Genomic DNA, 25756 nt, shown 5'->3' with positions numbered 1-25756 from the left:
TAGGCCCCGAGGGGGGGTAATTAAATGCGGGGGGGGTAATTAGGTGCTGAGGGGGGATAATTAAGTGTCGGGGGGGGGTAATTAGGCCCTGAGGGAGGGTAATTAAGTGCCTGGGGGGGGTAATTAGGCCCTGAGGGGGGTTAATTAAGTGCCTGGGGGGGTAATTAGGCCCTGAGGGAGGGTAATTAAGTGCCTGGGGTGGTAATTAGGCCCCGAGGGGGGGTAATTAAGTGCCTGGGGTGGTAATTAGGCCCCGAGGGGGGGTAATTAAGTGCCTGGGGGGGTAATTAGGCCCCGAGGGGGGGTAATTAAGTGCCTGGGGGGGTAATTAGGCCCGGGGGGGGGAATTAAGTTCTCCCTTAAGCCACACCTCTCTGCGGGGCGTGTCCCTCCATCGAGGCCCCGCCCCCTTCCTGAGGCGGGTCGGGCGCGGCACCGCGCATGCGCCGCAGCGGCAGGGCGGGGACTCCTCCCCTCATCCCCCCTCGCCGCAAGCCCCTCCCCTTTTCCTCCTTCCCGAGCGCTCATTGGACGAAGCCACCGGGTTCTGAGCTCCCCCATTGGTCGAAACCCCCAGGGCGGGGCGGGCAGGCGCCTGCGCAGTGGGGCGGTAGCGCGGGGGGTTTGTTGTGGCCGCCATTTTCCTCGGGCATTACTGGGAAATCCCGGGGCCGCCGGTCGCCGGTTCCCGGATTTCGATCGTTTCCTCCGTTTTTTTCCCCCCCTTTACCTCACCCACCGTCAGAGACGCCGCCCCGAGGTGAGATTTGGGGGGTTTGGGGGTTTTTGGTTAATCGTAGCGGGGGAGATTTGGGGTTTTTTTTTTTTTTCTGAGGGGGGGGAGGGGCTCTCCCCTCACACCCGGGAGGGGGCGGGGCTTGGGCCCGTTACCGGCGATGACGTTTGTCCCGGTAACTGGTGGCGGGACCAGTATGGCTGTCCCTTTCCCAGTATGGCTCTCCCGGGACCGGTATGGCTGTCCCAGTCCCAGTATGGCCCTCCCAGTCCCAGTATGTATGACTCTCCCGGCACCAGTAAGGCCCTCCCAGTCCCAGTAAGGCCCTCCCAGTCCCAGTAAGGCTCTCCCAGTCCCACTATGGCCCCCCTGGGACCAGTATGACCCTCCCAGTCCCAGTGTGACCCTCCCGGGACCAGTATGGTTCTCCCAGTCCCAGTATGGCTCTCCCAGTTCCAGTATGGATCCTCTAGTCCCAGTATGGCCGTCCTGGGACCAGTATGGCCCTCCCGGGACCAGTATGGCCCTCCCAGTCCCAGTATAGCTGTCCCAGTCCCAGTATCTATGACCCTCCCAGTCCCAGTAAGGTTCTTCCAGTCCCACTATGGCCCCCCCCCCCCCCCCCGGGACCAGCATGACCCTCCTGGCACCAGTAAGGCCCTCCCAGTCCCAGTGTGACCCTCCCGGCACCAGTAAGGCCCTCCCAGTTCCAGTGTGACCCTCCTGGGACCAGTATGACTGTCCCAGTCCCAGTATGACCTTCCCGGGACCAGTATGGCTCCCCCAGTCCCAGTATGGATCCCCTAGTCCCGGTATAACTCTCCCGGCACCAGTAAGGCTCTCCCAGTCCCAGTATGACCCTCCCGGCACTAGTAGGGCCCTCCCAGTCCCAGTATGGCTGTCCCAGTCCCAGTATGACCTTCCCGGGACCAGTATGGCTCTCCCAGTCCCAGTATGGATCCCCTAGTCCTCATATAACCCTCCCAGGACTGGTATGGCTGTCCCAGTCCCAGTATGACCTTCCCGGGACCAGTATGGCTCTCCCAGTCCCAGTATGGATCCCCTAGTCCCGGTATAACTCTCCCGGCACCAGTAAGGCTCTCCCAGTCCCAGTATGACCCTCCCAGCACTAGTAGGGCCCTCCCAGTCCCAGTATGGCTCTCCCAGTCCCAGTATGACCTTCCCGGGACCAGTATGGCTCTCCCAGTCCCAGTATGGATCCCCTAGTCCCGGTATAACCCTCCTGGGACTGGTATGGCTGTCCCAGTCCCAGTATGACCTTCCCGGGACCAGTATGGCTCTCCCAGTCCCAGTATGGATCCCCTAGTCCCGGTATAACTCTCCCGGCACCAGTAAGGCTCTCCCAGTCCCAGTATGACCCTCCCGGCACTAGTAGGGCCCTCCCAGTCCCAGTATGGCTGTCCCAGTCCCAGTATGACCTTCCCGGGACCAGTATGGCTCTCCCAGTCCCAGTATGGATCCCCTAGTCCTCATATAACCCTCCCAGGACTGGTATGGCTGTCCCAGTCCCAGTATGACCTTCCCGGGACCAGTATGGCTCTCCCAGTCCCAGTATGGATCCCCTAGTCCCGGTATAACCCTCCTGGGACCGGTATGGCTGTCCCAGTCCCAGTATGACTCTCCTGGCACCACTAAGGCTCTCCCAGTCCCAGTATGGCCCTCCCGAGACCAGTATGGCCCTCCCGAGACCAGTGTGACCCTCCCAGGACCAGTGTGACCCTCCCAGGACCAGTATGGTTCTCCCAGTCCCAGCATGGCCCTCCCGGCACCAGTATGGCTCTCCCAGTCCCAGTATGGATCCCCTAGTCCCAGTATGGCCGTCTCGGGACCAGTATGGCTCTCCCAGTACCAGTGTGACCCTCCTGGCACCAGTGTGGTCCTCCCAGTCCCGGTATGGCCCTCCTGGCACCAGTATGGCTCTCCCAGTCCCAGTATGGGTCCCCTAGTCCCGGTATAACCCTCCCAGGACCAGTATGGTTGTCCCAGTCCCAGTATGGCCCTCCCGGCACCAGTGTGACCCTCTCAGTCCCAGTATGACCCTCCTGGCACCAGTGTGACCTTCCCAGTCCCAGTATGACCTTCCCGGCACCAGTAAGGCTCTCCCAGTCCCAGTATGGTGCTCTCAGTACCAGTATGGCTCTCCCAGTCCCAGTATGGATCCCCTAGTCCCAGTATAACCCTCCCGGGACTGGTATGGCCCTCCTGGGACCAGTATGGCTGTCCCAGTCCCAGTGTGACCCTCCCAGCACTGGTATGGCTGTCCCAGTCCCAGTATGGCACTCCCGGGACCAGTGTGACCCTCCCAGTCCCAGTATGGATCCCCTAGTCCCAGTATAACTCTCCCAGTCCCAGTATGGCTCTCCCAGTTCCAGTGTGACCCTCCCAGGACCAATAAGCCCCTCCCAGTCCCAGTATGACCCTCCTGGGACCAGTATGACCCTCCTGGTTCCAGTATGACTCTCCCGGGACCAGTAAGGCCCTTTCGGTTCCAGTATGACTCTCCCGGGACCAGTATGACCCCCCGAGTTCCAGTATGATTTTCTTGAGACCAGTAAAAGTTTCCCAGTTCTAGTATGGAACTCCCAGTCCCAGTATGACCCTTTCAATTCCAGTATGATCCTCCCAGTCCCAGTACAAGTCCCCCAGTCTCTGCACGACCCTCCCGGATTTCCCAGTCTTCCCAGTAATTTCCCAGTCTTCCCAGTATACGTATGACGCTCCCGGTACCAGTATGGAGCCTTCAAAACCAGTATGATCTTGCTGGTACCAGTATAGATTTTTCAGTCCCAGTATGACTCTCCCGGATCCCCTAGTCTTCCCAGTCCCAGTATGACCCTTCTGGTACCAGTATGGATCCTCCAGTCCCAGTACAGCCTTCCTGGAACCAGTATGGATCCCCCAGTCCCAGAATGACCCTCCCAGTACAGGTCTGATCCTCCCAGTCCCAGTACGACCCCCCCCAGTCCCAGTATGGATCCCCCAGTACGACCAGTACCAGTACACCCTTCCCAGTACAGGTGTGGCTCTCCCAGTACAGGTAGGTTTCCCCCATACTGGTTTGGGTTCCCCAGCACTGGTTGGACATTCCAGTCCTCTCCCAGTCCCATCCCAGTTCCTCCCAGTCCTGTCCCAGTTTCCCCCTGCCCAGTGCTACCTCCCAGTTCCCCCCCACCCCTCATACTGGGCCATACTGGTTTGGCCTGGGTCCCTTAATGCCCCCCCCGGGGACGGGGCAACTGGGGGGGGGGGGGTGTGTTTAGGACCCGGGGGGGCGTGTTTAGGCTCCGCCCCAGCTTGCAGCCGTGGCCCCGCCCAGTGGCAGGGCCGCTGGCTTGCTATTGGCCGCCGGGGAGGGCAGGTAGCCAATGGGAAGCCTGTTGCCATGGCAGGATCAGCTGGGCGGCAACGCTGGCGGGTAGAGCGGCCGCTTTGCTCTCCCCCCCCCCCCCCATCCCCGCAGCCGCAGCCGTGTTCACTCTGGGCCCTACTGATGGCTCGAGGAGCGGCTCAGCCTGGGGGCGCTTGTCATGTTCACTCTGGGCCCTACTGACGGCTGTCGATGGTGGAACCTACTGATGACTCAAGGGAAAAACCCCACCCAGGGAGGGGCAGGCAGGGCGGGTGGGGCACCTGGCTGGCCTGTTCACTCTGGGCCCTACTGATGGCCAAGAACCAGTCTTGCACACTCTAAAGGTTGCAGTTAAGGGAGTTTGTTGTGCGCGTTCACTCTGGGCCCTACTGATGGTTGAACGTTGATCTTGTCCACCCTGAGAGATGAGATTGGGCCATTTGTTGCGTGTGTTCACTCTGGGCCCTGCTGATGGGCGCGAGTTAATCCTGCCTGCTGTATGGAACGTGGCTGGGGCCACGTTTTGTGTGTGTTCACTCTGGGTCCTACTAATAGTTGAATGTCGGTTTGATCGTTCTAAGAGACGAAACTGGCTGTTCGTTGTGCACGTTCACTCTGCACCCTACTGACGGTTGACCATTGATTTAGTCCCCCCACTTGATAAGATTGGGCCATTTTCTGTGCGCGTTCACTCTGGACCCTACTGATGGTCGACCGGCAATTTACTCACCCCGGCTGATAAGATTGGGCCGTTCACTGTGCGTGTTCACTCTGGACCCTACTGATGATGAACCGTCAATTTATTAACTTCAGTTGCTGCCACTGGGCCATTTGTTGTATGTGTTCACTCTGGACCCTACTGATACTCAACACCAACCGCAGCTCCTCCTCCCTCTGCTGGCCGTGGTGGGTTTGCGGGGGGGGGGGTGGGGGCAGATTCAGACCCCACCCCCCACCCCAACACCCCCCACCCCACTCCCCCCCTCCCGCTCTCTCCCTGCAGGTGGCGGCAGCCGCGGCCGCAGCGCAGGATGCCCGGGGCCGGCCTGGCCGGGCGTTTGCCACCGCTCTGAGCCCACCATGTCGGGCCAGCCCGGCCATGCCCCCTTCGCCAACCTCCAGCCCATGGCCGAGCCCCCCCAGGTACCCCCAAAAATGGGATATGGGGGGGGTGGGGGGCACCCCGGGAGCAAAAGGGGGGGGGCACTAGGACCCCTTGGGCACCCCTGGGTGGGGCCATGGGTGCCCTGGGGACCCCTGAAATGGGAAGGGGGGGGCACTAGGACCCTGGGGCCAGCCCTGAGACCCCCTGGGGGGGGGACACGGGCACCCTGGGGACCCCCCCAAAGCCCACCAGGACCCCCAGTTCACCCCAATTTCCCCCCCCCCAAGCCCACTGGGACCCCCAGTTTATGCCAGTCCCCCCCATAAAACCCAGTGGGACCCCCAGTTCACCCCAGTTCCCCCCATAAAACCCAGTGGGATCCCCAGTTCACCCCAGTCTCCCCAACAGAGCCCACTGGGAACCCCAATTCCCCCCCCCCCCAAAGCCCATCAGGACCCCCAGTTCACCCCAATTCCGCCACCCCCAGAGCCCATAGGACCCCCAGTTCATCCCAGTGCCCCGCTCTGAGCCCACTGGGACCCCCAGTTCACCCCAGTCCCACCCCCTGAGCCCACTGGGACCCTAATTCCCCCCCCAAAGCCCACCAGGACCCCCAATTCACCCCAATTCCCCCCCCCCCCGGAGCCCACCAGGCCCCCCCAGTTCACCCCAGTCCCCCCTCAAAAGCCCACCAGTACTCCCAGTACCCCCCAAACCCCCTCCCAACCCTCTCAACTCATCCTGGGGGGGGGTCGGTGCTTCTCCACTGACTCCTGTGTCCCCCCCAAAACTCCCTGTGCCCCCCCCCCCCCCCCCCCCCGCCCCGTTTCCAGATCCTTCCGGAACTAAACCTCCTCCAACGGCGCATCCCTTTGAATTTCCGCGACGCCGGCAACGCTCCCCTCCGCAAACTCTCCGTCGACCTCATCAAAACCTACAAACACATCAATGAGGTCAGAACGGGGCGCTCGCGCGCCCAAAATTGGGGTGGGGGTGGGGGGGGGGGGGGGCCGTAACGTGTCCCCGTCCCCCTTTTTCCTAACGTCCCCCTCCCCAGGTTTATTACGCCAAAAAGAAGCGTCGGGCGCAGCAGGGCCCCCCCGAAGACGCCGGCACCAAAAAAGAACGGCGCCTCTGGAACGAGGGTTACGACGACGACAACCACGATTACATCGTCCGCAGCGGCGAGCGCTGGCTCGATCGTTACGAGATCGACTCCCTCATCGGCAAGGGTTCCTTCGGCCAGGTGGGGGGGCCTTGGCGGGGGGGGGGCGGGGTGGGGAGGGAGGAATTTTGGGGTCCCCGTGTTGTCACCGAGGGGTTACCGCTGCACCCCGGATCGTCTGTTCTCCTTCGGGTTAATCCCTGGGGTCCTCGCAGCATCTTTGGGCCCCCCCCCCCCCACGCCATTCCTGGGGTCTCTTCACCACCTTTGGGATCACCCTGGGGTCCCTACAGCATTTTTGGGGTCCCCCGACAATCCTGGGGACCCTTCGGGGTCCCATCGGGGTCCCCACATTGTCACCAAGGCATCACCGCTGCACCCCGGATCGTCTATTCTCTTCCGGATTAATCCCTGGGGTCCTCGCAGCATCTTTGGGGTCCCCCCTGTGCTATTCCTGGGGTCTCCTCACCACCTTTGGGATCACCCTGAGGTCCCCACGGCATTTTTGGGGTCCCCCTGACAATCCTGGGGTCCCCTCAGGGTCACGTCGGGGTCCCCATGTTGTCACCAGGGTGTTCTCACTGCACCCCTAGTCCTCCGTCTCCTTCCACGTTCTTCCCTGGTGTTCCCTCGCCATTTCTGGGGTCCCCTCGCCATTTTTGGGATCACCCTGGGGTCCCCACGGCATTTTTGGGGTCCCCCTGACAATCCCGGGGACCCCTCGGGGTCCCGTCGGGGTCCCCACATTGTCACCGAGGTGTCACCACTGCACCCTGACTCCTCCCATCTCCCTCCAGGTTCATCCTTGGGGTCCCCCCAGTATCTTTGGGGTGCCCACAGCATCTTTGGGGTCCCCCTGGAGTCCCCACAGCATTTTTGGGGTCCCCCTGACAGTCCTGGGGTCCCCTCGGGGTCCCCCCGTTGTCACCGAGGTGTCACCGCTGCACCCCCACTCCTTTGTCTTCCTCTGGGTTCATTTCTGGGGTCCCCCCGCCATTCCTGAGGTCCCCACAGCATCTTTAGGGTCCACTCAGCATTTTTGGGGTCCCCTCAACGTTCCTGGGGACCCCAGAGAATTTTTGGGGTCCCCCCAACGGTCCTGGGGGTCCCCACTTTGTCACCAGAGTGTCCCCACTGCACCCCCACTTCTCCATCTCTCTCCAGGTTCATCTCTGGGGTCCCCCCAACCTCTTGGCTCCCCCCCAGCCTTTTGTATCTCACTTTTCCATTCTTGGGGTCCCCCCCCCAGCACTCCTAGCATCACCCCAGCATTTTTGGGGTCCCCCCAGCATTTTTGGGGTCCCCTGACAGTCCTGGGGGTCCCCACCTTGTCACCAGAGTGTCTCCACTGCACCCCAAAACCCTCAACTCCCTCCAGGTTCATCCCTTCGCTCCCCCCAACCTTTTGGGCTCCTCCCATTCTTGGGGATCCCCCTCCCCATTCTTGGGGACCCCCCCAGCACTCCTGGGGTCCCCCCACCATTTTGGGGTCCCCCAGCAGTTCAGGGGGTCCCCACCTTGTCACCAGAGTGTCCCCCCTGCACCCCAAAACCCTCAACTCCCTCCAGGTCCATCCCTTGCCCCCCCCCCCCCAACCTCTTGGGCTCCCCCCAACCTCTTGTTTCCCCTCCCTTATTCCTAGGGGTCCCCCCTCTCATTTTTGGGGTCTCCCTCATTTTTGGGGTCCCCCCCCTCATTCTTAGGGTCCCCGTGCCCCCCCCTAACACCCATCTCCCCCCCCCCCCCCCCCCAAATTTTCCCCTAGGTGGTGAAGGCGTACGACCACCAAGCGCAGGAGTGGGTGGCCATTAAAATCATCAAAAACAAAAAAGCGTTTCTCAACCAGGCGCAAATCGAACTGCGGCTCCTGCAGCTGATGAACCAACATCACACCGAGATGAAATATTACATCGGTCAGTGGGGCAGAGCTGGGGGGGGGGGGGGGGGGGGCACTTGGGGGGCTCACCCCACGGCGCTCACTCCCTGCCCCGGGATTTGGGGAGGGGGGAACGCCGGAGCCTCTTAGGAAGGGGTTTGGTGGGGATTTGGGGGATGTAAAAGTGGGTGGGGGTGACTCTAGGGGGGATTTGGGGGCTGTTGGGTGGATTTTGTTGTTGGGGGGGCAGTTGTGGGGCAGGGAGAAGGTTGGATCTCGCCGTGGGGCAGGGATTCTGGGGGCAGTTGGGTGGATTTTGTTGTCGGGGGGCAGTTGTGGGGCAGGGAGAAGGTCGGATCTCGCCGTCGGGCAGGGATTTGGGGGCAGTTGGGTGGATTTTGTTGTTGGGGGGGCAGTTGTGGGGCACGAATAAGGTCGGATCTTGCCGTGGGGCAGGGATTTGGGGGCAGTTGGGTGGATTTTGTTTTTGGGGGGCAGCTACAGGCCAGAAATAAGGTTGGATTTTGCCGTGGAGCAGGGATTTGGGGGCAGTTGGGTGGATTTTGTTGTCGGGGGGGCAGTTGTGGGGCACGAATAAGGTCGGATGTTGCTGTGGGGCAGGGATTTGGGGGCAGTTATGGGGCAAATCTTGTTGGGGGGGGGGCAGTTATGGGGCAGAGAGAGGCCAGATCCCACCTTGGACCCGTATCTATGGGGCAGGGAAACAATTTGATCTGCCGAACGACCCCCAAATTTCAACGCGGGGCAAACCTTACGGGGAAATTACAGGAGGGAGCGAGGAGCGAGATGTCCTTGGGGGGGTGGCAGATCCCCCCCACCCCCACCCTATATCCATAGGGCAGGAAAACATCCACATTTTCCACCTTCTCCTCGAGGAGGGGTCCTGATACCGGGTCCGCGCCCCCTAACCGTAACCGCCCCCCCCATTTTTCTCCTTGCCCCCCCCGCCGCCGTGCCGACAGTCCACCTGAAGCGTCACTTCATGTTCCGCAACCACCTCTGCCTGGCTTTCGAGCTCCTCTCCTACAACCTCTACGACCTCCTCCGCAACACCAATTTCCGCGGCGTCTCCCTCAACCTCACGCGGAAATTCGCCCAGCAGCTCTGCGCCGCCCTCCTCTTCCTCGCCACCCCCGAGCTCAGCATCATCCACTGCGACCTCAAACCCGAGAACATCCTCCTCTGCAACCCCAAACGCTCCGCCGTCAAAATCGTCGATTTCGGCAGCTCCTGTCAGCTCGGGCAGAGGGTGAGTTTGCCAGCGGCGGGAGGAGGGGGTGGAGCTGACGGTGGGCACGCCCACGCTGCGAAGGCTCCGCCTCCTGGGCCGGGAAGACCCGCCCACACACCCCACACCCCCCCCCCCCCCCCCCCCCCGGGATGCTGAGTCCTCCCCTCGGCAAGCTTGGGGCTATGGAGCGTTTAGCCCCGCCCCCTGATGGAGTAAGCCCCGCCCCCAGACCAGGAGGACACACCCACTGCCTTAGCTCCGCCCTCTGGGCCGGGAAAACCCGCCCCCAGGGATGCTGAGTCCTCCCCTTGGCAACTTCGGGGCTATTGAGCGTTTAGCCCCGCCCCCTGATGGAGTAAGCCCTGCCCCCAGACCAGGAGGACACACCCACTGCCTTAGCTCCGCCCTCTGGGCCGGGAAAACCCGCCCCCGGGGATGCTGAGTCCTCCCCTCTGCAAGTTTGGGGCTATGGAGCGTTTAGCCCCGCCCCCTGATGGAGTAAGCCCCGCCCCCAGACCAGGAGGACACACCCACTGCCTTAGCTCCGCCCTCTGGGCCGGGAAAACCCGCCCCTGGGATGCTGAGTCTTTCCCTTGGCAAGTTTGGGGCTATGGAGCATTTAGCCCCGCCCCCGATGGAGCAAGCCCCACCCCCAGACCACTAGGACACACCCACTGCCTTGGCTCCACCCTCTGGGCCGGGAAAACCCGCCCCCGGGGATGCTGAGTCCCCCCCTCTGCAAGTTTGGGGCTATGGAGCGTTTAGCCCCGCCCCCTGATGGAGCAAGCCCCGCCCCCAGACCAGGAGGACACACCCACTGCCTTAGCTCCGCCCTCTGGGCCGGGAAAACCCGCCCCCGGGGATGCTGAGTCCTCCCCTCTGCAAGTTTGGGGCTATGGAGCGTTTAGCCCCGCCCCCTGATGGAGCAAGCCCCGCCCCCAGACCAGGAGGACACACCCACTGCCTTAGCTCCGCCCTCTGGGCCAGGAAAACCCGCCCCCGGGGATGCTGAGTCCTCCCCTCTGCAAGTTTGGGGCTATGGAGCGTTTAGCCCCGCCCCCTGATGGAGCAAGCCCCGCCCCCAGACCACTAGGACACACCCACTGCCTTGGCTCCACCCTCTGGGCTGGGAAGACCCGCCCCTGGGATGCTGAGTCTTTCCCTTGGCAACTTTGGGGCTATTGAGCGTTTAGCCCCGCCCCCTGATGGAGTAAGCCCCGCCCCCAGACCAGGAGGACACTCCCAGTGCCTTAGCTCCGCCCTCTGGGCTGGGAAGACCCACCCCCTGGTGGAGTAAGCTCCACCCCCAAGTTAGGACACACCCCTTTGGCTTGGTGCACCTCCTGGGCTGGGAAGTCCCACCCCCTGATGGAGTAAGCCCCACCCCTAAACCAGAAGGACACGCCCCTCTGGCTTGGCTCCGCCTCCTGGGCCAGGAAGACCCGCCCCCGGGATACTGAGTCCTGTCATTGGCAAGTTTAGGGCTTTGGAGAATTTAGCCCCGCCCCCTGATGGGTAAGCCCCGCCCCCAAGCCAGAAGGACACGCCCCTTTGGCTTGGCTCCGCCTCCTGGGCCGGGAAGACCTGCCCCCTCCCCTATTTGAGACCAGGGTTTTCTAAGCCCCGCCCCTGAGACCTGACCCCACCCCCTGCCTGTAGCTCCGCCCCCTCCAGCTCACCCTCCCCCAATGTTCTTCTGCCCGCCCCCTCCGGGGGCGTCACTAGCCCCGCCCCTAAGGTGTAGCCCCACCCCTAAGAAGTAGCCCCGCCCCTTAGGCATAGCCCCGCCCCTTCAGCAATCCCCCTGTCCCTTTTTAAAGGCACGCACCCCCCTCATTTCCCAATGGGCCTCTCCTCTCCCTTTTTAGGACTTAGCCCCGCCCCTTCCAGTCCAGGCCCCGCCCCTAGCCTTAGCTCCACCCCCCGGGCGTGGCTCCACCCCCCCCCGGGCGTGTCCCCACCCCCTGGGCAATCCCCCCGCCCCTTTTTAAAGGCGCGCACACACACACACACACACCCCCCCCCCCTTCCCATCTCCCAAAAGGCCTCGCCTACCCCCTTTAGGGCTAAGCCCCACCCCCTGGGCGTGTCCCCGCCCCCTTGGGCGTGTCCCCAGCTGACGCCCCGCCCCCTCCCAGATCTACCAGTACATCCAGAGCCGGTTCTACCGTTCCCCCGAGGTGCTGCTGGGGCTCCCCTACGACCTGGCCATCGACATGTGGTCCCTGGGCTGCATCCTGGTGGAGATGCACACCGGGGAGCCCCTCTTCAGCGGTGCTAATGAGGTGGGCGGGGCTTGGGGGAAGGGGCGGGGCCTGTGGAGGGAGGGGGCGGGGCCTGGGGGCGAGGGGAGGGGCGTGGGGCTCGGGAGGAGGGACCTTGGGGGGGTGTATGCTGGGGAAACCTGCGATGGTGGTGTTAATGTGGTGGGCGGGGCTTGAGGGAGGGGGCGGGGTCTGTAGAGGGAGGGGGCGGGGCCTGAGGGTGAGGGGCGGGGCCTCAGGGCTCGGGAAGGGGGGACCTTGGGGGGGGGAAACCTGCGACAGTGGTGTTAATGTGGTGGGCGGGGCTTGAGGGAGGGGGCGGGGACTGCTGATGGGGGCGGGGTCTGGTGACGGAGGGGGTGGGGTCGGGGAGGCGGGGCCACGCTGGCGGAGGTGGGGAGCCTTCAGCTGTTTCCAATGGGGTGGGTGGGGCTTCGTGGGCAAAGGGGGCGTGGTCTCCTAGGAGAAAGGAGGCGGGGCTTGGGTGGGGGAGGCGGGGCCAAGCAGGGCAGGGTTGAGGGCTGGAGGTGGAGCTGGGGTGGGTGGGGTTTGTATCGGGGGAAGGCGGGGCCTCGTGGGGAAGGGGGTGGGGTTTGTGCAAGGGGCTGGGGCCTCGTGGGTTGTGGGCGGGGCTTGGAGTGGGCGGGGCTTCGCCGGGGGGAGGCAGGAGGAGACCTTGGGGACATCCCTGGGGGACTTGGGGACATCTCTGACGGCGTCGGGGTGGCCTTGGGGACCCCAAAAATGTCCCCAACAGGGTCAGGGTGGCCTTGGGGACATCTCTGATGGGGTCAAAGGTGGCTTTGGGGACCCCAGAGGTGTCCTCAACAGGGTCAGGGTGGCCTTGGGGACATCCCTGACAGGGTCAAGGTGGCCTTGGGGACCCCAGAGATGTCCTCAACAGGGTCAAGGTGGCCTTGGGGACACCCAGGATGTCCTGGGCAGGACTGAGGTGGCCTTGGGGACCCCAGAGATGGCCCCAACAGGGTCAGGGTGGCCTTGGGGACCCCAAAAATGTCCCCAACAGGGTCAGGGTGGCCTTGGGGACATCTCTGATGGGGTCAAAGGTGGCTTTGGGGACCCCAGAGGTGTCCTCAACAGGGTCAGGGTGGCCTTGGGGACATCCCTGACAGGGTCAAGGTGGCCTTGGGGACACCAAAAATGTCCCCAACAGGGTCAGGGTGGCCTTGGGGACATCCTTGGTGGCGCTGGGGTGGCCTTGGGGATCGTAATGATGTCACACCAAGGTCAGGGTGACCTTGGGGACATCTTTGGTGTCCCCAAGCCACGTTGACGAAAGACCGCGGTGACATCAAGGCTGCCACATCCCCTTTCTTCTTCCCCCATTCCCCGGGTACTTGAGGGGGGGGGGGGGGTCTCGGGGACATCCCGGCCATCGCTGGTGGGCCGGGGGTGACCTCGGGGACGACGGTGACAACGGTGACGTCATGTCGTGTGTGTGTCCCCCCCACCGTGTCCCCTCCCTGTCCCCAGGCCGACCAGATGAACCGGATCGTGGAGGTGCTGGGGCTGCCCCCCCCCCACATGCTGGAACAGGCTCCCAAAGCCCGAAAATACTTTGAGAAGCTTCCGGAAGGGGGGTGGGCCCTCAAGAGAAACAAGGAGAGCAAAAAGGTGAGCGGGACCTTCCCAGTATGGACCAGTATGGACCAGTAAGGTGTTTGGCACCTCCCGGTATGGACCAGGAGGTCTTCAGGACCTCCCAGGATCCACGCAGTTGGTCCTCGGTCCCTCCCATGATGTGCCAGTGGTTCTGAATTGTATCCCAGTATGACCCAGTAGCCATTCAGGGCCTCCCAGTATGGCCCAGTAGCCCTTTAGGATCTCCCAGTATGGCCCAGTAGCTCTTTGGGGCGTCCCAGTGTAGCCCAGTAGATCTTCAGAACCTCCCAGGAACCACTTAGTTGGTCCTAGGTGCTTCGTGCTATGTCCCAGTAGTTTTAAATTGTATCCCAGTATATACCAGTAGTCTTTCCGAGTCTCCCAGTATGGACCAGTAGCCCTTCGGCACTTCCCAGTATGGCCTGGTAGCCCTTCAGAACCTCCTGGGAGCCACTCAGTTCCTCCTTGGTGTCTCCCAGGATGTCCCAGTGCCTTTGAGTTGTATCCCAGTATAACCCGGTAGCTCTTTAGGACCTCCCAGTATAGACCAGTAGCCCTTTAGAACCTCCCAGTATGGCCCAGTAGCAATTTGGGGTTTTCCAGTATGGCCCAGTAGATCTTCAGAACCTCCCAGGATCCCCTCAGTTCCTCCTCAGTGCCTCCCAGTAGGTCCCAATGCCTCTGAAACGCATCCCAGTGCTTCCCAGTATGGCTCAGTTGCCTTCCAGGGTTTCCCAGTATGACCCAGTATCCCATCAAAGCCTCCAAGGAGCCCCCCCAAACCCCCTTCCCGTGCCCTAGAGACCCCCAAACCACTCAGACCCCCCCCAGGACCCCCCAAACCCCTTGGATCTCCCCCCAGGGACCCCCAAACTCTCAGATCTTTCCCCAGGACCCCCCCCAAACCCCAAAGACCCCCCTTAGGGACCCCCCCAAACTCTCAGATCTCCCCCCCCCCCAGACCCCCCAAATTTTCAGGGACTCCCCCCAAGACCCCCCAAACTCTCAGATCTCCCCCCAGGTACCCCCCAAACCTCCTCCCCCCCCCCCCAAGGACCCCCCCAAACCTCTCAGCTTTCCCCCAGGGACCCCCCAAACTGTCAGATCTCCCCCCAAGGACCCCCCCAAACCCATGAGATCCACCCAGGACCCCCCCAAACTTTCAGCTCTCCCCCCAGGACCCCCCCCAAACCCCTCAGACCCACCTTAGGGACCCCCCCCAAACTCTCAGATCTCCCCCCAGGTACCCCCCAAACCTCCTTCCCCCCCCCCCAGAACCCCCAAGGACCCCCCCAAACCCCTCAGATCTCCCCCAAGGACCCCCCAAACTCTTGGATCTCCCTCCCAAGGACCCCCCAAAATGTCAGATCTCCCCCCAGGGACCCCCCCCTAAACCACCAGATCTCCCCCCAGGACCCCCCAAAAAGTCAGATGTCCCCCCAAGGACCCCCCAAACCCATGAGATCCCCCCCAGGGTCCCCCCAAACTGTCAGATCTCCCCCCAGGACCCCCCAAAAAGTCAGATGTCCCCCCCCCAAACCCATGAGATGCCCCCAACCCCCCCCCCCCAATCTGTCATCTCCCCCCAAGTACCCCCCAAACTTTCCCCTGCCCTCCACAACCCCCAAGGACCCCCTCAAACCACCAGATCTCCCCCCAGGACCCCCCAAAAAGTCAGATGTCCCCCCCAGGGACCCCCCCCAAACCCATGAGATCCCCCCAGGACCCCCCCAAACTATCAGATCTCCCCCAAGGACCCCTCCAAACTGTCAGATCTCCCCCCAGGGACCCCCTCAAACCACCAGATCTCCCCCCAGGACCCCCCAAAAAGTCAGATGTCCCCCCCAGGGACCCCCCCCAAACCCATGAGATCCCCCCAGGACCCCCCCAAACTATCAGATCTCCCCCAAGGACCCCCCCAAACTGTCAGATCTCCCCCCAGGGACCCCCTCAAACCACCAGATCTCCCCCCAGGACCCCCCAAAAAGTCAGATGTCCCCCCCAGGGACCCCCCCCCAAACCCATGAGATCCCCCCAGGACCCCCCCAAACTATCAGATCTCCCCCAAGGACCCCCCCAAACTGTCAGATCTCCCCCCAGGGACCCCCTCAAACCACCAGATCTCCCCCCAGGACCCCCCAAAAAGTCAGATGTCCCCCCCAGGGACCCCCCCCAAACCCATGAGATCCCCCCAGGACCCCCCCAAACTATCAGATCTCCCCCAAGGACCCCTCCAAACTGTCATCTCCCCCCAGGACCCCCCCAAACTGTCAGATCTCCCCCCAAGGACCCCCTCAAACCACCAGATCTCCCCCCAGGACCCCCCAAAAAGTCAGATGTCCCCCCCCAAGGCTCCCCCAAACCCATGAGATCCCCCCAGGACCCCCCCAAACTGTCAGATCTCCCCCCAAGGACCCCCTCAAACCACCAGATCTCCCCCCAGGATCCCCCAAAAAGTCAGATGTCCCCCCCCCAAGGCCCCCCCAAACCCATGAGATCCCCCCAGGGACCCCCCAAACTTCCTTCCCCCACCCTCCACGACCCCCAAGGACCCCCCCAAACCCCCTCAGTTCCCCCCCAAACCCTCCTCCGTGCTCCCCAACAACACCCCCCGACCCCGACACCCACCCAACACCCTCACTGGTGGGCGTCCCCCCCCCCCCCCCCCCCGCTCATCCCAATTTCTCGCAGGAATACAAAGTGCCGGGAACGCGACGACTCCACGAGGTGCTGGGGGTGGAGAGCGGCGGGCCGGGGGGCCGTCGGGCGGGGGAGCAAGGCCACGCCCCTTCGGACTACTTAAAATTTAAGGATTTAGTCTTACGGATGTTGGATTACGAACCCCGAAGTCGCATCACCCCCTTCTACGCTCTCCAACACAATTTCTTCAAAAAAACCAACGACGAAGGCACCAACACCAGTAACAGCACTTCCACCAGTCCCGCCATGGAGCATAGTCACAGCACCAGTACCACCAGTTCCATCTCCAGTTCGGGTAGGGACGCCCACCCACCTCCTGGGCTTCCGGGGGATGGGTTTGGGAGAGCTGGGTCATCGTGGTGGGGTCAAAATGGGACCGTGGGGTTCGGTTGGGTCCCAGATCCAGCGTTGTCCCACCAGGATCCGTGTCCTGATGGGTGGTGGCTCCTCAGGCCACAACACCCAGTTCTGTCCCATCCTTGTCCCACCAGGATCCGTGTTCTGATGGGTGGTGGCTCCTCAGGCCACCATGACACCCAGTTCTGTCCCACCAGGATCCGTGTCCTGATGGGTGGTGGCTCCTCAGGTCACCACGACACCCAGTTCTATCCCATCCCTGTCCCAGTCCCACCAAGATCCGTCTTCTGATGGGTGGTGGCTCCTCGGGTCACCACGACACCCGTTTCTGTCCCATCCCTGTCCCACCAGGATCCGTGTCCTGATGGGTGGTGGCTCCTCAGGCCACCACGACACCCAGTTCTGTCCCATCGTTGTCCCACCAGGATCCATGTCCCGATGGGTGGTGGCTCCTCGGGCCACCACGGCACCCAGTTCTCTCCCATCCCTGTCCCACCAGGATCCGTGTTCTGATGGGTGGTGGCTCCTCAGGCCACCATGACACCCAGTTCTGTCCCACCAGGATCCGTGTCCTGATGGGTGGTGGCTCCTCAGGTCACCACGACACCCAGTTCTGTCCCATCCCTGTCCCAGTCCCACCAAGATCCGTCTTCTGATGGGTGGTGGCTCCTCGGGTCACCACGACACCCGTTTCTGTCCCATCCCTGTCCCACCAGGATCCGTGTCCTGATGGGTGGTGGCTCCTCAGGCCACCACGACTCCCAGTTCTCTCCCATCCCTGTCCCACCAGGATCCGTGTCCTGATGGGTGGTGGCTCCTCAGGCCACCACGACACCCAGTTCTCTCCCATCTCTGTCCCACCAGGATCCGTGTCCTGATGGGTGGTGGCTCCTTGGGTCACCACGACACCCAGTTCTGTCCCACCAGGATCCGTGTCCTGATGGGTGGTGGCTCCTCAGGCCACCACAACACCCAGTTCTTTCCCATCGTTGTCCCACCAGGATCCGTGTCCTGATGGGTGGTGGCTCCTCGGGTCACCACGACACCCAGTTCTGTCCCATCCCTGTCCCAGTCCCACCAAGATCCGTCTTCTGATGGGTGGTGGCTCCTCGGGTCACCACGACACCCAGTTCTGTCCCATCCCTGTCCCAGTCCCACCAAGATCCGTCTTCTGATGGGTGGTGGCTCCTCAGGCCACCACGACACCCAGTTCTGTCCCATCATTGTCCCACCAGGATCCATGTCCTGATGGGTGGTGGCTCCTCGGGCCACCACGACACCCAGTTCTCTCCCATCCCTGTCCCACCAGGATCCGTGTCCCGATGGGTGGTGGCTCCTCGGGCCACCACGGCACCCAGTTCTCTCCCATCCCTTTCCCACCAGGATCCATGTCCTGATGGGTGGTGGCTCCTTGGATCACCACGACACCCAGTTCTGTCCCACCAGGATCCGTGTCCTGATGGGTGGTGGCTCCTCAGGTCACCACGACACCCAGTTCTGTCCCATCCCTGTCCCAGTCCCACCAAGATCCGTCTTCTGATGGGTGGTGGCTCCTCGGGTCACCACGACACCCGTTTCTGTGCCATACCTGTCCCACCAGGATCCGTGTCCTGATGGGTGGTGGCTCCTCAGGCCACCACGACTCCCAGTTCTCTCCCATCCCTGTCCCACCAGGATCCGTGTCCTGATGGGTGGTGGCTCCTCAGGCCACCACGACACCCAGTTCTCTCCCATCTCTGTCCCACCAGGATCCGTGTCCTGATGGGTGGTGGCTCCTTGGGTCACCACGACACCCAGTTCTGTCCCACCAGGATCCGTGTCCTGATGGGTGGTGGCTCCTCAGGCCACCACAACACCCAGTTCTTTCCCATCGTTGTCCCACCAGGATCCGTGTCCTGATGGGTGGTGGCTCCTCGGGTCACCACGACACCCAGTTCTGTCCCATCCCTGTCCCAGTCCCACCAAGATCCGTCTTCTGATGGGTGGTGGCTCCTCAGGTCACCACAACACCCAGTTCTGTCCCATCCTTGTCCCACCAGGATCCATGTCCTGATGGGTGGTGGCTCCTGGGATCACCACAACACCCAGTTCTGTCCCATCCTTCTCCCACCAGGATCCATGTCCTGATGGGTGGTGGCTCCTCGGGTCACCACGACACCCAGTTCTGTCCCACCAGGATCCATGTCCTGATGGGTGGTGGCTCCTTGGATCACCACGACACCCAGTTCTGTCCCACCAGGATCCGTGTCCTGATGGGTGGTGGCTCCTCAGGCCACCACGACACCCAGTTCTGTCCCATCCCCGTCCCTCCACGCTGGGCGACATCTCCTCGGGCCACCACCGTTCCTTGAAACCCCTCCGGACTTCTCCATCCCTTTCCCCAACCCCGGCCCTCCCAGCTCCGTCTCCTCCTTGGTGACATCTCCCCGGGTCACCCCGTCCCCTCGGGGACATCTTCGTCCCACCCCACCGCCGCTGATGTCCTCCTTGTCCCCGGGCAGGTGGCTCCAGCGGCTCGTCCAACGACAACCGCAGCTACCGCTACAGCAACCGCTACTACGGGACCGCGGCCCCCACCCACACCGACTACGAGATGCAGAGCCCTCAGGTAACGTCGGGGGCACCCATGGGTGCCACCACCCCCCACTGGGGACAACCCACCCAGGGCGGGTGGGAGATATGGACCTTGGGGACGTCCTGGTCATACTGGGTGGGAGACGGGGACCTTCAGGATCCCTCTAGTGACATCGGGAAGGTGACATGGATGTTGAGGACATTCAGGATCCCTCTAGTGACACCAGGAGGGTGACATGGACCTTGGGGACACCCCTGGTCACAGTGGGTGGGTGACATGGACCTTGGGGACACCCCTGGTCACAGTGGGTGGGTGACATGGACCTTGGGGACCCTCAGGAACCCTCTAGTGACACCAGGGAGGAGACTTGGACCTTGGGAACCCTCTAGTGACACCAGGGAGGTGACATGGACCTTGGGGACCTTCAGGAACCCTCTAGTGACACCAGGGAGGTGACATGGACCTTGGGGACCTTCAGGATCCCTCTAGTGACACCAGGGAGGAGACATGGACCTTGGGGACCTTCAGGAACCCTCTAGTGACACCAGGGAGGTGACATGGACCTTGGGGACACCCCTGGTCACAGTGGGTGGGTGACATGGACCTTGGGGACACTCAGGAACCCTCTAGTGACACCAGGGAGGTGGCATGGAACTTGGGGACCTTCAGGAACCCTCTAGTGACACCAGGAAGGTGACATGGACCTTGGGGACACCCCTGGTCACAGTGGGTGGGTGACACGGACCTTGGGGACCCTCAGGAACCCTCTAGTGACACCAGGGAGGAGACGTGGACCTTGGGGACACCCCTGGTCACAGTGGGTGGGTGACATGGACTTTGGGGACCTTCAGGATCCCTCTAGTGACACCAGGGAGGTGACATGGACCTTGGGGACACCCCTGGTCACAGTGGGTGGGTGACACGGACCTTGGGGACCTTCAGGATCCCTCTAGTGACACCAGGGAGGAGACATGGACCTTGGGGACCCTCAGGAACCTTCTAGTGACACCAGGGAGTTGACATGGACCTTGGGGACACCCCTGGTCACAGTGGGTGGGTGACATGGACCTTGGGGACCTTCAGGATCCCTCTAGTGACACCAGGAAGGTGACATGGACCTTGGGGACACCCCTGGTCACAGTGGGTGGGTGACATGGACCTTGGGGACCTTCAGGATCCCTCTAGTGTCACCAGGAAGGTGACATGGACCTTGGGGACACTCCTGGTCACAGTGGGTGGGTGACATAGACCTTGGGGACCCTCAGGAACCCTCTAGTGACACCAGGGAGTTGACATGGACCTTGGGGACACCCCTGGTCACAGTGGGTGGGTGACACGGACCTTGGGGACCCTCAGGAACCCTCTAGTGACACCAGGGAGGAGACATGGACCTTGGGGACCTTCAGGAACCCTCTAGTGACACCAGGGAGGTGACATGGACCTTGGGGACACCCCTGGTCACAGTGAGTGGGTGACACGGACTTTGGGGACCCTCAGGAACCCTCTAGTGACACCAGGGAGGAGACATGGACCTTGGGGACCTTCAGGAACCCTCTAGTGACACCAGGGGGGTGACATGGACCTTGGGGACACCCCTGGTGACAGTGGGTGGGTGACATGGACTTTGGGGACCTTCAGGATCCCTCTAGTGACACCAGGAAGGTGGCATGGACCTTGGGGACCTTCAGGAACCCTCTAGTGACACCAGGGAGGTGGCATGGACCTTGGGGACACCAAGGACCCTGAGGTTGCACTGGCCATGAGACAGGGACTTTGGGGACACCATGACCACAAGGTGGGGACCTTGGGGACCCCGTAGACATATGCCACCCACCCAGGGCACACAGGGACCTCATGGGCAGAAGATTGGGACCTCAAGGACCCCACGACCGTGCCATGGGGACCTTGGGGACACCATGACCATGATATGAGGACCTTGAGGACACCATGGTCATGCCATGGGGACCTTGGGGACACCACGACCATGAGGTGGGAATCTTGGGGACCCCATGACCATGACATGAGGATCTTGGGGACCTCATGGCCATGAGGTGGAGACCTTGGGGACACCATGGCCATGCCAAGGGCACCTTGGGGACACCATGGTCATGCCATGGGGACCCTGGGGACACCACGGCCATGAGGTGGGAATCTTGGGGACCCCACGACCATGACGTGAGGACCTTGATGATCCCATAACCATGACGTCAGGACCTTGGGGACACCATGACTATGCCAAGGGGACCTTGGGGACACCATGGCCATGACTTGGGCACCTTGGGACACTGTGGCCATGCCGTGGGGACCTAGGGGACCCCATAACCATCATGTGAGGACGTTTGGGACACCATGGCCATGACATGAGGACCTTGGGGACACCATGGCCATGCCAAGGGCACCTTGGGGACACCATGGCCATGACGTGAGGACCTTGGGGACCCCATGGCCATGATGTGGAGACCTTGGGGACCCCACAACCATGACATTAGGATCTTGGGGACACCACGACCATGACACGAGGACCTTGGGGATCCCATGACCACGCCAAGGGGACCTTGGGGATCCCATGGCCATGACTTGGGGACCTTGGGGACACCACAGCCATGATGTGGGGACCTTGGGGACTCCATGGCCATGCCATGGGGATCTTGGGGACACCATGACCATGAGGTGGGGACCTTGGAGACCCCATGACCATGACGCGAGGATCTTGGGGACCCTGTGCCCATGACACGAGGACCTTGGGTACACCATGGCCATGACGTGGGGACCTTGAGGACCCCATGACCATGACTTGGGGACCTTGGAGACCCCATGACCATGACACGAGGATCTTGGGGACCCCGTGGCCATGACACGAGGACCTTGGGTACACCATGGCCATAACGTGAGGACCTTGGAGACACCATGGCCATGAGTTGGGGACCTTGGGGACCCCATGACTATGCCAAGGGGACCTTGGACACCCCACGACCATGACATTAGGATCTTGGTGACCCCACGACCATGACGCGAGGACCTTGGGGATCCCATGACCACACCAAGGGGACCTAGGGGATCCCACGGCCATGACGTGAGGACCTTGGGGACACTATGGCCATGACTTGGGGACCTTGAGGACCCCATGACTATGCCAAGGGGACCTTGGACACCCCATGACCATGACGTGAGGATCTTGGGGACACCACGGCCATGACACGAGGACCTTGGGGAACCCATGACCATGCCAAGGGGACCTTGGGGATCCCATGGCCATGACGTGAGGACGTTGGGGACACCATGGCCATTCCATGGCGACCTTGGGGACACCACGACCATGAGGTTGGGCCGTTGGGGACCCCATGACCATGACTTGGGGACCTTGGGGACACCGCGACCATGAGGTTGGGACCTTGGAGACCCCGTGACCATGACGCGAGGATCTTGGGGACCCCATGGCCATGACACGAGGACCTTGGGTACACCATGGCCATGACGTGGGGACCTTGAGGACCCCATGACCATGACTTGGGGACCTTGGGGACACCATGACCATGAGGTTGGGGACCTTGGAGACACCATGGCCATGACTTGGGGACCTTGGGGACACCATGACCATGAGGTTGGGACCTTGGAGACCCCATGGCCATGACGTGAGGACCTTGGAGACACCATGGCCATGACTTGGGGACCTTGGGGACACCACGACCATGAGGTTGGGCCGTTGGGGACCCCATGACCATGACTTGGGGACCTTGGGGACACCGCGACCATGAGGTTGGGACCTTGGAGACCCCGTGACCATGACGCGAGGATCTTGGGGACCCCATGGCCATGACACGAGGACGTTGGGTACACCATGGCCATGACGTGGGGACCTTGAGGACCCCATGACCATGACTTGGGGACCTTGGGGACACCATGACCATGAGGTTGGGGACCTTGGAGACACCATGGCCATGACTTGGGGACCTTGGGGACACCATGACCATGAGGTTGGGACCTTGGAGACCCCATGGCCATGACGTGAGGACCTTGGAGACACCATGACCATGACTTGGGGACCTTGGGGACACCACGACCATGAGGTTGGGCCGTTGGGGACCCCATGACCATGACTTGGGGACCTTGGGGACACCGCGACTATGAGGTTGGGACCTTGGAGACCCAGTGACCATGACGCGAGGATCTTGGGGACCCCATGGCCATGACACGAGGACCTTGGGTACACCATGGCCATGACGTGGGGACCTTGAGGACCCCATGACCATGACTTGGGGACCTTGGGGACACCACGACCATGAGGTTGGGACCTTGGAGACCCCATGGCCATGACGTGAGGACCTTGGAGACACCATGACCATGACTTGGGGACCTTGGGGACACCACGACCATGACTTGGGGACCTTGGGGACACCGCGACCATGAGGTTGGGCCGTTGGGGACCCCATGACCATGACTTGGGGACCTTGGGGACACCACGACCATGAGGTTGGGACCTTGGAGACCCCATGGCCATGACGTGAGGACCTTGGAGACACCATGACCATGACTTGGGGACCTTGGGGACACCACGACCATGACTTGGGGACCTTGGGGACACCATGACCATAAGGTTGGGCCGTTGGGGACCCCATGACCATGACTTGGGGACCTTGGGGACACCGCCACCACGAGGTGAGGACCTTGGGGGACCCCACAACCATGACGTGAAGTTCTTGGGGACCCCACGCCCGTGACACGACGACCTTGGGGACCCCATAACCACGCGAGGGGACCTTGGGGACACCACCACCACCACCACGTGTGTGTCCCCCCCCTCTAACTCTTTTTTTTTTCTCTCTCTCTCTCTTTCTCTCCCACCCCACCCCCCCCCCACCCCCAACCTTCCCCCCCCCCAGGCCCCCCCAGCGCAACCACCCCGACCTTGGCCCGGCGGCGACCCGGCCGTCCCCCCCGTCACCGTCACCGACGCCTTCAACCCCTTGGGACCCCCCAAACCCCCCCAAATTCTACCTGGAGGAGGAGGAGGAGGAGGAGGAGGAGGAGGAGGAGGAGGAGAAAGAGGGGGCGCCCCCCCGCCTTTCCCACGCCCCCCCCCCGCCCCCCCACCACCACCACCACCACCACCACCATCACCACCACCAGCACCACCAGCACCAGCACCACCAGCACCACCAGCACCACCAGTCGACGGCCGCCCCCCCCCTACCCCCACCCCAATCAGGGGCGGGCGGAGCTGCCGCCGGGGGGGTCCCTTCCAACGAAAGGATGGATTTTGGGGGTCCCCCCCCTCCTCCTCCTCCTCCTCCTCTTCCTCCTCCTTTACCTCCCCCCCCCCCTCCGCCCCCACCGCCCCCCCCTCGGCACCACCCGGACTGTCACCCCTTTTCTTCGGCATTCCGGACTCGAGGGGGGGGGACCGGAGGAGGAGGAGGAGGAGGAGGAGGGGGGGGGGACGACAACGACAACAGGGGGGGGGGGGACACCCCCACGAAGGTCCCCACCCCCCCTACGGGGGTCCCCATTTAAGGGGGCGCCCCGATCACGAGGACTCGGCCATTTTGGGGGTCTGCGTCCCCCAAAGTACCGCCGCCAGCTCTTGACGGACCCCCCCCCCCCCCCCCCCCCCCAGCCCCGTCGTGTGTGCGTGCGTGTGCGTGTGTGTGTCCCCCCCCCCCAATTCTGCGGCGCTTTATTATTATTATTATTGTTATTATTAATTATTATTAATTATTATGGGGGAGGGGGGGGTAGGAAGCGGGGGAAGGGGGAGCGGGGGGGGGGGGATTAGCCCAAAATTGGGGGGCTGGGGGAGGGGAGGGGCTGCTGCCTCTATGAGGGGGGGCACCCACCCATTGGGGGGGGCACCCACCCGTTTTGAGGGGGCGTCCACCCATTTTGGAGGGGCACCCACCTGTTTTGGGGGGGCACCCACCCATTTTGGGGGGGCATCCACCCATTTTGGGGGGGCACCCACCCGTTTTGAGGGGGCGTCCACCCATTTTGGGGGGGCACCCACTTGTTTTGAGGGGGCGTCCACCCATTTTGGGGGGGCGTCCACCCATTTTGGGGGGGCACCCACCTGTTTTTGGGGGGCACCCACCCATTTTGGGGGGGCATCCACCCATTTTGGGGGGGCACCCACTTGTTTTGAGGGGGCGTCCACCCATTTTGGGGGGGCGTCCACCCATTTTGGGGGGGCACCCACCTGTTTTTGGGGGGCACCCACCCATTTTGGGGGGGCATCCACCCATTTTGAGGGGGCATCCACCCATTTTGGGGGGGCACCCACTTGTTTTGAGGGGGCGTCCACCCATTTTGGGGGGGGCTGCTGCCTCTTGGGGGGGGGGCACCTGCCTATTTTGGGGGGACACCCACCCGTTTTGGGGGGGCTGCAACCTATTTTGGGGGGCACCACCCTATTTTGGGGGGGCACCCACCCATTTTGGGGGGATTGCTGCCCCTTGAGGGGGTCACCCACCTCTTTGGGGGGGGGGGGCACCCACCCCCCTTTACCCTGGGGGGGGGGGGGGGGGCACCCCTTGGGTGGGGGTAACCCCCCCCCGGTGGATTTTTAGTCAAAATTTTAATTAATTGTACCAAAGACGGTGCCCCCCCCCCCCCCCATGGGTGCTGCCCCCCCCCCCCCCAGGGCCACCCATGGGTGCTGCCCCCCCCCCCACACCGGGGGGGGGGGGAATTGGGGGGGGGGGGGTGAATAAACTGGTGACAGCAGCACCCGCGGGTCCCC

The 25756-nt window shown here is 62.6% G+C and overlaps 2 protein-coding genes across 40 annotated transcripts; one reads left to right on the top strand and one right to left on the bottom strand.

The window, feature by feature from the left end:
* The first annotated feature begins 439 nt into the window (after positions 1–439).
* LOC126035138 (dual specificity tyrosine-phosphorylation-regulated kinase 1B-like) lies at positions 440–24608 on the top strand. Its single transcript, XM_049793229.1, has 12 exons — positions 440–760; positions 5110–5249; positions 6045–6164; positions 6269–6457; positions 8142–8289; positions 9236–9522; positions 11643–11789; positions 13263–13403; positions 16083–16386; positions 18950–19056; positions 23904–24037; positions 24536–24608. Exons 1-12 carry the CDS (start codon positions 442–444, stop codon positions 24606–24608), a joined length of 2109 nt encoding a protein of 702 aa, XP_049649186.1. The 5' UTR covers positions 440–441.
* LOC126035143 (basic salivary proline-rich protein 2-like) lies at positions 19859–23708 on the bottom strand. Of its 39 annotated transcripts, none has more exons than XM_049793244.1 (8): positions 23161–23708; positions 22384–23067; positions 22105–22135; positions 21888–21918; positions 21640–21670; positions 21432–21453; positions 20051–21060; positions 19859–19909 (listed from the first exon to the last, which is right to left on the bottom strand). In XM_049793244.1, exons 1-7 carry the CDS (start codon positions 23706–23708, stop codon positions 20719–20721), a joined length of 1689 nt encoding a protein of 562 aa, XP_049649201.1. In that variant the 3' UTR covers positions 19859–19909; positions 20051–20718. The 39 variants fall into 39 exon arrangements, with proteins under 39 accessions (XP_049649201.1, XP_049649199.1, XP_049649194.1 ...); XM_049793242.1 differs by lacking the exon at positions 21888–21918 and adding an exon at positions 21764–21794; XM_049793237.1 differs by lacking the exons at positions 21888–21918; positions 22105–22135 and adding an exon at positions 21764–21887 and having other exon boundaries at positions 21370–21453; positions 21640–21732; positions 22384–22414; positions 22508–23067.
* Positions 24609–25756: the final 1148 nt, after the last annotated feature.

The sequence above is a fragment of the Accipiter gentilis genome, chromosome 37 (genome assembly GCF_929443795.1).
Source record: "Accipiter gentilis chromosome 37, bAccGen1.1, whole genome shotgun sequence".
Classification (NCBI taxonomy): Eukaryota; Metazoa; Chordata; class Aves; order Accipitriformes; family Accipitridae; genus Astur; species Astur gentilis.
This window is presented reverse-complemented; position numbering and strand designations above follow the sequence as displayed.

What these genes read in the sequence shown, in the direction of transcription:
- LOC126035138 (XM_049793229.1), top strand. Translation starts at nt 442, where the DNA reads ATGCGCCGCAGCGGCAGGGCGGGGACTCCTCCCCTCATCCCCCCTCGC. An exon ending in GCAAGGGTTCCTTCGGCCAG is followed by an intron (nt 6,458 to 8,141) that starts GTGGGGGGGCCT and finishes ATTTTCCCCTAG; the next exon opens with GTGGTGAAGGCGTACGACCA. An exon ending in GAAACAAGGAGAGCAAAAAG is followed by an intron (nt 13,404 to 16,082) that starts GTGAGCGGGACC and finishes AATTTCTCGCAG; the next exon opens with GAATACAAAGTGCCGGGAAC.
- LOC126035143 (XM_049793235.1), bottom strand. Translation starts at nt 23,708, where the DNA reads ATGGTTGTGGGGTCCCCCAAGGTCCTCACCTCGTGGTGGCGGTGTCCC. An exon ending in ATGGTCGTGGTGTCCCCAAG is followed by an intron (nt 21,826 to 22,321) that starts GTCGCCATGGAA and finishes GGGGTCTCCAAG; the next exon opens with GTCCCCAAGTCATGGTCATG. An exon ending in ATGGCCATGGAGTCCCCAAG is followed by an intron (nt 21,454 to 21,639) that starts GTCCCCACATCA and finishes GGGGTCCCCAAG; the next exon opens with GTCCTCACGTCATGGCCATG.